A 12,270-nucleotide genomic window follows, 5' to 3' on the forward strand; every position below is an offset into this window, starting at 1 on the left:
GTCATCGACGCACCTAATTTGTTCAATTAATTTACAGACACGCGGACGGCAGCATAAAGTTTTGGGATGCGAGTGCTGGCACTCTCCAGGTTCTCTACAAACTAAAGACGGCGAAAGTGTTCGAAAAACCGAAATCCCGATCGATGGACTCGGACGACGATCCACTGGCGATTCACATAATCGCCTTGTGCCCGGAGTCGCGTAAACTGTGCGTGGCGGGAGCGTCCTGTCACGTCGTGTTGTTCACGTACCAGAAGAAAGAAGCGAACGAGGAGATCACGGTTCTGGAAGTACCTATTGTTTACGAGGTACCCGACGAGGGTGAAATCTCTCCCGATTGCCAGTTTTCGGGACCTGGTAGCGCCGGATCAGGCAACAAACTGGACATGCTCGACATTGACAATAAAAAGGTAAACATTGAACTAGACTTTAGTTCTGTAACTTAATTTTTTTGTTTATCAGGATGGACCAACGTTAAAGGTTCGTTCTGGCATCCAGAAAAAGGCTCCGGGATTTCAAGCACAACTTGTGTGCCTCACACCTTGGAGCAACGGGGAGCCACCCAGCCACATTACTTCGCTCACTATTAACAGTTCATATGGACTGTAAGTACTGTTATTACTTCTTTGCTTCACTCGATTGCATGCTTTATTATTCGGGTTATTCATAAGGAAAATTACAATCTTCTTTTGAATCACTACCTACATATTTATATGGAATTTTATAACAATGTTATGGTTAGAATGGCATACGGAAACGAGGCGGGCATTGTGATAATAGACATAGAGCAGAGAGTATGCCTGCTGAACGTCGGCAGTCCTGACTTGTACGGCGCTCAGGATCCTTACAGTCGCGTGCCTCGCAGTCCCAAGAAAGGTCAAACGGATGCAATTCCAATCGGCGGAGATCGGGATGAGAGGCAACCTCGCAGTCCCAGCATAGACCAGGTCAGTACCAATGAATGTGTGTGTGGGTGTGTTAATATTATATTTGTGTCGATATACATATATTTAATTAAGTTATTGCTATTATGATAAGTATATTTTTGATATATTTCTCACTGTCATTTTAGCATGTAGGCAACAGGTTTTGTTATTTTGGTTTTGTTTTTTTGAGTTCTATCACTGGAGGCTTTGTGCAAGGTTTTTAATTTATTATAATTGAAGATTATGTGAGAAACTCGTTACATTTTTAATAATTGAAAATTTTGGTATCATTGACATTTACATCTTCATATTCTGTTCATATCATACAAAGACCGAAATCGTATTCTACAGACAAGTCTTAAATGTAGAAGCTACTTTGCACAAAGTCACATTTAGTTCAGATTAACATAGACATTCACGAAACGAACCAACAAAAGCAGAGCAGTTGCGAATCATGCCACCAGGAGGGGTCGAAGCAGCCCTCCCACCTAGGCGCACAAAGACAGCACCTGACAGTTGTAACCTAATTTGCTGTTTAACTGCAATGAGTTTTTGCTAACGATGTTTACGAACAGTTTTTTTTACGAGACGTTCCCCACCCGATCCGGTTAAATATCAAAATAACGGTTCGTGTGTGGGACTCTTTAAATGAATCTCTGCATGCCTGTAGATGGGAAGATCCCCGGAATCCCCCAATCCCCAAAGCCCCTGCCCAATTCCCATCGAGCAAGCCTCCGAGGCCGTCGAGGAAGATCGAGCCGTGCCGATTCCGATGAAGCGAAGGGCGTCCGTGTGGCGAGGTCTCAGCCGGCAATTGTCCAAGGTCGATCTGAAGATAAAGAACCCGCTGAAAGAGAAACGTAGCAATTCGATATTTTATCCGATTTCGCCGCCCGGCGGCAACGAAATACCCGACGATCCGGAGAAATCGTCTCCGGAATCCGACGACAATACGGTGGTAGACAATCAGAGCGTGATCGACCTGTCGCTGCGCAGTCCCAAGGACGAGCAGAAGAATCAGAAAGAGTCCCTGGAGAACTTGCAGTTTCCTCCGGGGGACGATTGCGACGAACCGGCACTGATGGTCGGATCGTTGGGAGCGCAGGAAGAGAAACGCGTAGGCTTCCAACACAGACCGGACAATCTTGATTTGCCGGACGACGAGTCGTGTCCGATCAGGCCTCCGAGAAGCTCGAAAAAGAAAGAGAAAAGAGACCAGAGACTGTTATCGGTGCCAAACATTAAATTCCCCCGGACGGAGGCGCAATCGTTGCACGATCTCCGGGACAAAGAAGACATCGTGGTCAGTCCGCAGCCGTCCTTTACCGGAAATCTGATGCGGCGTTTCAGTAAGTTTCAACTCTGACCTTTCCCCGTCTCCCCACTTTTTGCCCTCTTATACGGACGCAGTTTCCACGTGAAAATTTGTCTTTTTCAAATGTTTTTCGCTTTCACATCCGAGTAGCTTCTAATAAATTTATAGTCACGTTGCAATTCTCTATTGAAAATGATTTCTCTTTCTATTTCTATGATTAGCTTGTATTTCTAAAAGTATTTTGAGTTGATTTTTGGGTGGAAAAATTCTGAATTTTTGTTTTTGTTCAATTTTACCTTTCACATCTTGGCAACTTTTCATGTGGCGACTTCCTTAAACGGAGAAATAAAACCTCCTTTTTTTCATTCCCTGTTTAACCACCTTTGTGACTAATTCGTCCGTTTTTATGATTCTTAGATATGCCTGCGTTTAAATGGATGGTTTTTTTAATTTTTATCTAATATCTCTACTTAGCTGGTAGTAATATGTGAGAGTTCGTTAGTGTAGAAGTAGCGTGGTAGGAGTAAAATTATCTCGATAAGAGAAAATATTTGTACCAAACACATGTAACAGACTTATTTATCATTATTACAATACCATACGGTATCGCTAACCGAACCGAATTACCTCGTTTGTATATAATTAAGATACACGACAACTGACTTCATAACGTTTTGTGTTAGTTTTTTTGTGTTTTTGAATTTATTGATAATTGCTTATTTGCTAAGTTGCTTTTGTTGTTTTTGTTGACCTAACATGAATAAAGGCGCCCAGTGTATAACAATGTGATTTTAGTGCATATCTTATAGCAATAATAACAATTTAGTAATATAAACACATTTATGTTGTTATTTTGGCTATAAGGTATTGGCCTAATGTTAACCACGAATTTTTCTACCCACCTTACCTGTAATGTACTGCCCCTCAGAAAATGTTACTCTTTTTTAACTAATTAAATAAATGTTGTCCTATAGACCAGATTTATTTTTAAAGGCCAAAAATTCATTATTATAAATTTATGGGTGTCTCATACTCCTTAAAATCCACAATTGTCCAATTATCCAAACATTTACTTATCTCTTATAGACACACATAAAAAACACTTATTTATAAAATGATTTTAAATTTTTAAAGTTAGAATATATATTTTTCAAATTTCATTTTGCACAATTGTCTTAGTTTTACCAGGCACACCTTAGGCATGTGATGACAATTGTCCCATTAGAATTTAGAACAGTGCACACCTAAATTCCCTTGTAATTGGCGTTTTTAGAAAAACAGTGCTTACACAGTTAGGTTTAGCAGGAAAATTGGTCTGCGACTGGTCACATTTGAGGGGCAGTATAGTGTGGAAGATCCGATAGGTGTCGGATCTGGTGTTAACTAACCGGCTTTGACATTTCAGCGGTGGGAGTTGGTGGGTGGTGGTGGTGGTTTGTGACTGTGTTCACTGTCGCTTTGGTGGTGGCGGTGCGTTTTAGGCACTGACGAGGAGAGCAGTTGCGGCGACCGCGGCCTCCTACAGGGTAGGGCTGATTAGCGGGCTGTTTAGACAAATCGCAAGATAAGGCGGGTGTAGAACGTGTAAATCTAATAATATTGATAATTTTTTGATGATATTAAAATATTCATTCACAATGCAGTATAAACTGTTGAACAGCTATTGTTAATTTTTGTAATAAATTTGAAAAATATTTTTGAATGGAGAAAAAATATGGGAGTTTATAATTGCTCTTCGAAGTAGGTTCCAACATATACATTTTTTGTTTGTTGCAGATGTCATTTCAACGTCTAAAACTGTCTTGGGTATATTAATAAAAAATATCTTAATAATTAAAACAATAAATTTATTCCATTTGACTTTTCCATAAAAAATGTAAAATATTAAACTTAAAAAATTAAAAAATGTTATTTAATTTATAAAATTTAAAATAAATTAAAAAAAAAAAATAAAATTAAAAAAAAATAATAAAATTTAAAAGGATTAAAATTATTTTTCTATCCTTTATAAAATTTAAAATAATAAGCTTAAAAATAAAAAAATAATGAAGTATAATTAAATTTAAGAAATATATTATTCTTTTCATATAATAAGTTTAAAAAATTGAAAATAACCATTTAAAAATTATTTTCTTTAATTTATAAAATTTAAAAGGATTAATTTTATTTTTTAAATTTTATGAAATTTTAAAGTTAAGCTTAAAAAATAATTATATATTTAATTAACTTACTAAACTTAACTAAAAATATATAATTATTATCTTATCTTACCTTAAACAATTCTAATAAAAATACCCACTTAAAATTTTTTTTTCTTTAATTTATAGAATTTAAAATATTTTAAAAAATTAAAATTAAAGAAATTAAAAATTATAATTAAATTTAAAAGGATTAATTTCTTTTCCAATATATTTATATAATTTAAAATATTCAGCTTAAATATATTATAATATATAATAAAATTTAAAAATTATATAACTATCTTAAAACATTGAAAAATTGTTAATTTATTGCATTGGAAGTATTAATCTCCAATCGATAAATACTTAATATAGAAGCTGTCCCCTAACTAATGGGTTAATACACAATATTCCGATTGAAATAAACTTGTCCCATTTAAAAGTGTAGTAACCAAAATTATAATGGTCAAATTTCAGACTTTAATTCAATTTAATTCGGTAACATCTAAATTTGTTCAAATATTTTATAGAGATTTTTCAGGGAGCGTATAAGTTATAATATAATAATCTACCAAAATTATTATTGTTATTATTATTATTTGAGACAGAGTCCAATTAGATAATTGGGCATTTTTGTAAATAGATCATGAAATAAAAGATAGCATATTGAATTGAATTAAATAATTACTCTTTAAATAAATTTGCATATACATATTTATACTGACATTCGTTTATTTAATCAAATAGCTATAATAAATTCTGTTTTCTTTTAATTCTTTAATTTGAATACAGGCAATTTTTTTAATAATTAAATCATCAATCTATTTTAATGGCATTGAATAACAGTCAAAAATAAACACAAATTGTATTTTGTTCTACGTTCTACACCCGCATTAAATCGTAGTCGACACCCTTAGAGCATCATAATTATTGTTAGTGCCCCGTGTGTGCGTGGAAACCAATAGAGAGCTTATCGAGGGCGCAGTAGCAGTAGCCGGAAACTGCGTGCCCTGTAGCGAAGCGAATGCGTTTACGCTAAACTGCTTTTACTCGTCTAGATTCTCAGTCATGCCACTCATATTATTTATTTAATTTACATGTATTTTATTGTGTACTGTCTGTCTGTGTGAGTGTGCACACTGGCCGTTCGACGATCAACAATAACCATATACTTTTATTATTTGCTTAAATTAAATCAACCACTACTCTCTCAGTTAACACACCTTTTTACTTTTACAAGTAAGACAATTTGTGCAATCGTCAAGGGATTATGTTTGGGAATTTGCTGTTTAACTGTGCATGTCCAAGACTAAGGGACAAAATATAAACCCCGTTTGACGAACATGACTTGTAATCAATTATAATCACCCATTCTTGACACGTTTCCGATGAACGGGGATGTTCTACTGCATGAATCTGAGGTGCAATAACCACATATTTTATTCACTATTCTAAATAATATTATATTATTAAAATAACTGGTTGAGACCTGATAACAAAATGAATTAACTTTTATGGAAGTCCAGGTTTAAATAATAGTAACTCGTCTGTGTTTATTTACAGAATTAACATTTGATCTAAGTAATATGGATTTCTATTGTCACACTTTAATTAATACTGTTTTACTAACAGTGTGTTTTCCCTATGAATGATATGAAGCCAAATGTTATCATACACAGGTCTAAATTGTATTTCTTTTATGCCATCCATTTTGAAAGCATTGTTACTAATTTTCACATCACTCACAAATTGATATTTAAGATATCAATAATTGAGGTATATTTTTATTTGTATTATACAGTTTTGTTATTTCAGGAAAAGGTTGCATAGAAATGATATGTAAGTAACGCATTGCACCATAAGGGTATTGGTTTATACATAATTTTAAAATGACGGATAAACAGCATTTCTCCTAACAAATCTGGATTTTTTTGTAATGCAATCAGGATTTGAGGTATTTCCTTATTATATTATAAAAAAATATTAAAATTATTATTAACCGCTTTGGGTTTTTGAACAGTTTTGTAACTTGTGTCGTACCTAAATAAACAATTGGGTACTTTGGCAAAAAGAATGTATATCTGAGAAATAAATATGAAAAATTAAAATTTGTTAACAAATAATTGGACTAAGGGATGTGGTACTTGAATTGACGCTTGTTGATCGTCGGGGCGGCCGGTCAGTCCGTCCCGTGTGCGCCCTTAAGTAAGCTGAGCCGGGTACCGGCCGCTGTGTGTGTGTCAGATGAACGGCACGTGCAGCCCTGCGACGACAGCGTCCTCGGCCACCACGCTCCCGTCCACGGCGTCGATAGGCGGCGGCGGGACGCAGACGGCGTCCGCGGCCTCGTCCGCGACGCAGATCCCAGGCGCGGGTGGAGGCGGCGGCGGCGGAAGGACGCGGCCCGATCCGCCGCGACGTTCCCGATCGCAAGGTACCCGCAAACTCCACAAGTGCCTGTCGACGGCCAGCTACTCCGAGGACTGCGCGACGCCCCCCTACAGCTCCTCCTCATCCGTCGCGAGTCTGACGACGGGGGGCGGACAGGCGTACTGCGCCGCCTCTCCCGCGCAGCGCCAGCAGCTGATGGTCGCGAGGCAATATTGCAGTTTTGGTAGTACACAGTCACCACAGCCTTTACTTGACTTCTACTTCTTACTTAAGCACACTTACTTACTACTCGCCACTCTGTTGATCTCTATTCTCTACTGCTCACATTTCCGTTTCCGTTTCCAGAAGATTTGTGACACACTTAAACTAAATTAGCTTCATCATCATTAATCTGTTTGAGGTCTTTAAATATTTCTCTCTATATCAAATGTCATTAATAAATGACAGCAAAATATGTTTTAATGTATCATAAATCTTCTGTTTTTCCTTGGCACTCTTTTTCTGTACCTGTCCTATCTATTTTCTTCTTCTATCGCTTTTCACACCACTATCACTAAAATTTGAAATAACTAAACCACTTCAATGCAGATCATGAAGATGCACAGAATCTCTTTTGTCTTGATCAATGATGATCAATTTAATGAAGTAATAAATGATTCTGTGTTTTCAAAGATCTGCCTTATTTCTTTTATTTTTCTTTTTTCATTTCATTAGATTCATTTCCATTTTAAAAAAGTAAGTTTAATTACTGTGCCTGCCCAGATTTGTTTTCAGTTAATTTGTTACTGAATCTGCTGTAAACGTAAAACAAAACCATAACAGGAAAAATCATACAAACTCAAATAACAAAACTATTCACATACAAATCCATTAAACGTTGATTAAATTGATATTACACATATAAATAGGAGTTTTAAATTGATGAACAAAATAGTATTAGCCGCTGATACATTTGGGATTGTGCGAATTTGGTCCTATCCATTGGGCTTATCGAATTCTAAAGGCCGACGGGAAATTAGCAGATGCGTACTTAAATTGCCGTTAAACTATTCATGTCAATGTATTCCGATTAAATGGACGTGCAAACCGGCAAATCCCGATAATCGGAACTGGTCTCGACCGCAACGAGATGAATTCGACCTGGTTTCGTGTTCCGCACGTGTACGAAATAGTATATCTCCTCCTTACCGAGCTTCGGGAGTGACATGGAATTGTTAAAGAATTTAAGGGGTTTGAGAAGGAATTTTCTATGTTATCAAATTTTCTATTTATCAAATTTTTAAAGTGATATATTTATTATTTTATCATTTCATCAGGAATCTGGAATTCATTTTTCATGCATTATAAAAAGTACAAAATACACAACTGGGACCAAAATTTACACATGTCATCTTTCCTCAAATCCCTTTTTTTCTTTATTTCAATTTGTTACATTGTACCTTAATATTTATCATAAAAACAATTGGAAACATACTTTTACTGACTAATTATAATATTTACAATGTAAGTTGCAGATTCTTTAACATTAGCGAATGAAACAGTAAGTTTTTGCTAGTTTATCAATACCATTAACAATCGTGTATTTTCGAAGTAAGTTAGTGTTTTCGTTTGTAATACATTTTATATTAGTATCATAGTTTCCAGATCGTTTTTAATATAAAGTTTTGGTTGGGTTTTGACGGCACTGTTTCATAATGAAATTTCAATTTGTTATCAATAGGTAGTTGTTAAAGTTAGCATGTTTCTTTTCACCTGTTATGTTTTGTTTTCCACCAGACAGCGTTTAAATTTATTTTGACGCCAGTCAAAGTAGTATTGACTGTACCTTTAGAATAGTCTATACCAAAACTGGGCTGAATCTCTCTTAAATCTATCTCCTAAATAAATCTGGTCTCTAAATTTTCTCTAAACCTGTCTTAAAAAATTGGCCTTCTAAAATATCTATCACTAGTTTACCATTAGTTGTTGTAAAGTAGTATTTGACTGGAGGAAATTTTAGTTATACAAAAACAATTAGATGTTGGGAACATTGAGCAATAGCAGTACCAAGTAAAGTTGATATTATGCATTGGCAACAAGTTTATTTTTTTGTAGTAGACCTCTTGAAAATCACAGTAGTTTTGTCTCGTACTCACGTCACTGTAGATTTGTCATTTTTTTCTATGCGCTCTGGTTCTTCAAGGCATCTACTCGAACAATGTTCCAAATAGTGATAATATTGTGCCATGAAGAACAAAGAGTTATTTATTTATCTTTTTTTTGTTTACAGGATGATGTGTTCAGAAACAGATTAGGTAATCTTGTGGGACTCTGGAGTAGAAATTAAATTGTACAATTAGTTTTTAAATAAACAGTTTCTTTAGTAATTTAAAAAACGGTTGAAATGATTATAAATTCTTTTTTGTAATAGATATATTATTCATTGTAATTATAAATTTGTATATACTTTGATGACTATGTCTTAATGTATATTAAATATTATCTTAGACTTGATTATTTAATTATTTACAGCATTTCGATGTCAACAGAAGTCGTAATTTGTTTCTGAACACGACACCAAAAGTCTGCCAACTGACCGAACTGACCACTTCTTGTTTTTTTACTCAGATTAAAAGTACCGACTACCAGCATGCGATTGAGGTGACTTGTACTATCCAAACCTGTGTATATCTCTTGCCCGATGTTTTATTTTTCAAAAAAAAAAAACGTACCACTAAACTATCGAACGTTGTATCTGTGCTCTATACTGTGTTCCCTCTATTTGTCCAATATTAGTGTCGCTCTGTGCATTTATGTTCTGTGTGCCTGGGCGGATCGGGTCTAGGATGGTACCCAAACTGCCTACCTCTACCCGATCCAGCCCGCCTTGCATTTAAATCAGTGGATCGAGATCAGTCTGGACCACAGATTACATGTCCTCCCCCCCTAAATTATAAAACTATGATGAAATTAATTCATTTTCTTTTGCTTTATGACGTTTTCTGCTATTTTTGTGCCTACTTGCACGTTTTGTTACACGACCCGAGCCTCCGGTTAACTTTTCATTTCCCCTTAGTTCCTTCTGTTAATTAATTTTATTCAAACAAAAATAAATATGTGGAATGTGACGGTGTTTGTGGCATGCTCTAAAAGTTAGGTACTGTATTTACAAAAACAGTGTCGTATGTGTATACTTCATAATTTATTAATTTCAAAGAACTTGACTTAATTGCTTTTGAGAGAATTCACATGTCAGTATCCATATAAAAGCGTTGGAACTAAACACTAATATACAACTGTATAAGTCATTTTTAAATTAAAAAAGAAATACATTGTTGATGTATGAACAAATGCACCGACAAACGCCGTCGTCATTCGACGGGACTCTTCCTTTGGTGTTTAGGTTTGGCATTTACAGCATGTTTACGCATGCACGTGTATTTGCTATGTTATGGTGAATGTTTACTCAAAGGTAAATAATTATGTACCACCCGTAATCGTAATTTGGTGACAAATGCGAACATATTTGATCCTGTATGGCATTACCGATCAAGTTATACTGCTATTGCTGAAGAGCTTTGCATGTGAATGCTGGTTGGACCGGTACATATACCTGAAAAGAACTACCTATATGTGTTACTTTAATATAAATTGCTGTAAAATTGCTTTATATAAGGAGTTATGTAAATAATTAATATTAATAATAGTATAATGATACAGATGTTACTAACGTGTGTCAACTTTTAACTTTAAGAAATATAACGTTAATACATTTTGAAGAATTTGAAACCACGTCTACGTTACTTTGAAATATATATTTTGATGTTTAAAAAGGTAATAAGTGTTACTCCAATATTATCAATTTAAATTTTTATATATTTTTTGGCACTTCCCATTTTCTTTTCAGGTAAAATCACAATATGCTAGTTGCTTAGAAGCTGACATTAAAATGCTACCTATATAAAAAATAAAAAATAATCATTAAAACGATAAAAATTGTGTGAACGAATAGTAAACATTTTTGTTACTATTTTAATCAAAATTTCTTTAAACTAAAACTATTTGCTCAAACAATGTTTATTATTAAAATTATTTCTAAACATTATTACTTAGTTATAGATTAAATTATATTCATTTAACACATTCCTTAAAATATTATTAAAATTAAATGGCACTGGTAAATATTAAAAAATTAGTCTATACTTATAGTCGATTAAATTAATAACAACTTAAACTGGGTAATGCAATTAGGTATTTAACAGTGCCCATTTGTTTTACAGTATATCTTGCTTGTGAGCGCATGTGTAGTGCAGTGCATTGAAACACCACGTATTGAATTCCCTCTATTTGAGCAATTTTTTTTAAAATAATTCGACCAAGAACAATAAAACTAACAGATGTGTATGTTTATGGGCCGCGTAGATAAGCTCGACAGCTCCTTCTCACGGTCACGTTCGAGTTCCATGAGCAGCTTGGAGAATATTACTTCCGAAGCCATTCAGTGTTTGGCTTTTGCTGACTCGTTTTCAAGAAAATCAGGTCAGTTGAATTAAATTGGCAAGTTGGTGCATATAACAAAACGGAGCCGTTTCAGATCCCTCAGTATTAACTCCGACTCTTTGGGTGGGCACAAGTTTGGGCTCGGTGTTGACGATATACATCTCGCCGCCGGATCCGGATAGCAGGTCGTCTCAGCCGGTGGTGGTGACGCTGGTAGGTGCGACCATCTTCAGAGTGAAGGGAGCTATTCTTACCATCGGTTTTCTGGACTGTAATGGTGCCCTCATTCCTTACACTTTCGAATCCTGGAAAGACGATAACAAAGAAAAGAGGGACAGTAAGTGAAGAAATTAGATCTACGTGGCATTTGATTAACACTACGTTTTGCAGAAACACCGACGAGAAACCAGAGCAGTATGAGCCCCACTCTAGGAGAGACCAGGGGAGAGTTCGCAGACAGGCAATTCGTTGTAATAGCAAGCGAAAAACAAGCTCGAGTGGTGGCTCTTCCATCGCAGACTTGCGTTTACAGACAACAGTTGGCTGATACAGACTTCGTGGTAAAAGCTGATATAATATCTTTGAAAGGTAATGTTATTTCAAAAATTTTAAACAATGTTAATCGTATCTTCCGCCACAGATAGCGTATGTTTGGTGTGCTATGTGTCGAATGGGCACCTAAACGCCTACAGTTTACCCAGCCTCCGGCGACTCATCGACATTGACTTCCTCCCGCTTTCCGAACTTAGGTGAGTATCTCCTTGGACCACCATCGACTTCGACCAAGGCTACGGATCAACTTGGTTTTTATTTCGACCAACCACCGTCTAGCTGCGCAGCACCATTGTTACCGCATTGGTTTTTCTTCATTTCCTTTACGAGTTCAGTGCATGTTGTATCCTATTTAAAATGTTATATATTCACGTATACTCATTCAAGTTGTCGAGTTACTGAGTTACTTGTTCGATAGCGGTTCTAG

General features: G+C 35.5%; 1 protein-coding gene across 7 annotated transcripts in view; it reads left to right on the forward strand.

Moving 5' to 3' along the window:
• LOC109596609 (syntaxin-binding protein 5) overlaps positions 1-12,270 on the forward strand; it is a 214,868-nt gene that overhangs the window by 197,468 nt on the left and 5,130 nt on the right. For 4 of the 7 annotated variants that reach the window (XM_049965679.1, XM_049965678.1, XM_049965681.1 and 1 more), the window contains exons 10-18: positions 38-410; positions 463-605; positions 743-947; positions 1,597-2,275; positions 6,237-6,260; positions 11,214-11,330; positions 11,386-11,628; positions 11,682-11,879; positions 11,932-12,040. In XM_049965679.1, the coding sequence (XP_049821636.1) occupies positions 38-410; positions 463-605; positions 743-947; positions 1,597-2,275; positions 6,237-6,260; positions 11,214-11,330; positions 11,386-11,628; positions 11,682-11,879; positions 11,932-12,040 (2,091 nt within the window). Of the gene's footprint in view, positions 1-37; positions 411-462; positions 606-742; positions 948-1,596; positions 2,276-6,236; positions 6,261-6,665; positions 6,856-11,204; positions 11,331-11,385; positions 11,629-11,681; positions 11,880-11,931; positions 12,041-12,270 lie in introns of all 7 variants that reach the window. The other 3 variants (XM_049965684.1, XM_049965680.1, XM_049965683.1) reach the window with 3 other exon arrangements.

This window comes from Aethina tumida, chromosome 3 (assembly GCF_024364675.1).
Source record: "Aethina tumida isolate Nest 87 chromosome 3, icAetTumi1.1, whole genome shotgun sequence".
NCBI classification, from domain to species: Eukaryota; Metazoa; Arthropoda; class Insecta; order Coleoptera; family Nitidulidae; genus Aethina; species Aethina tumida.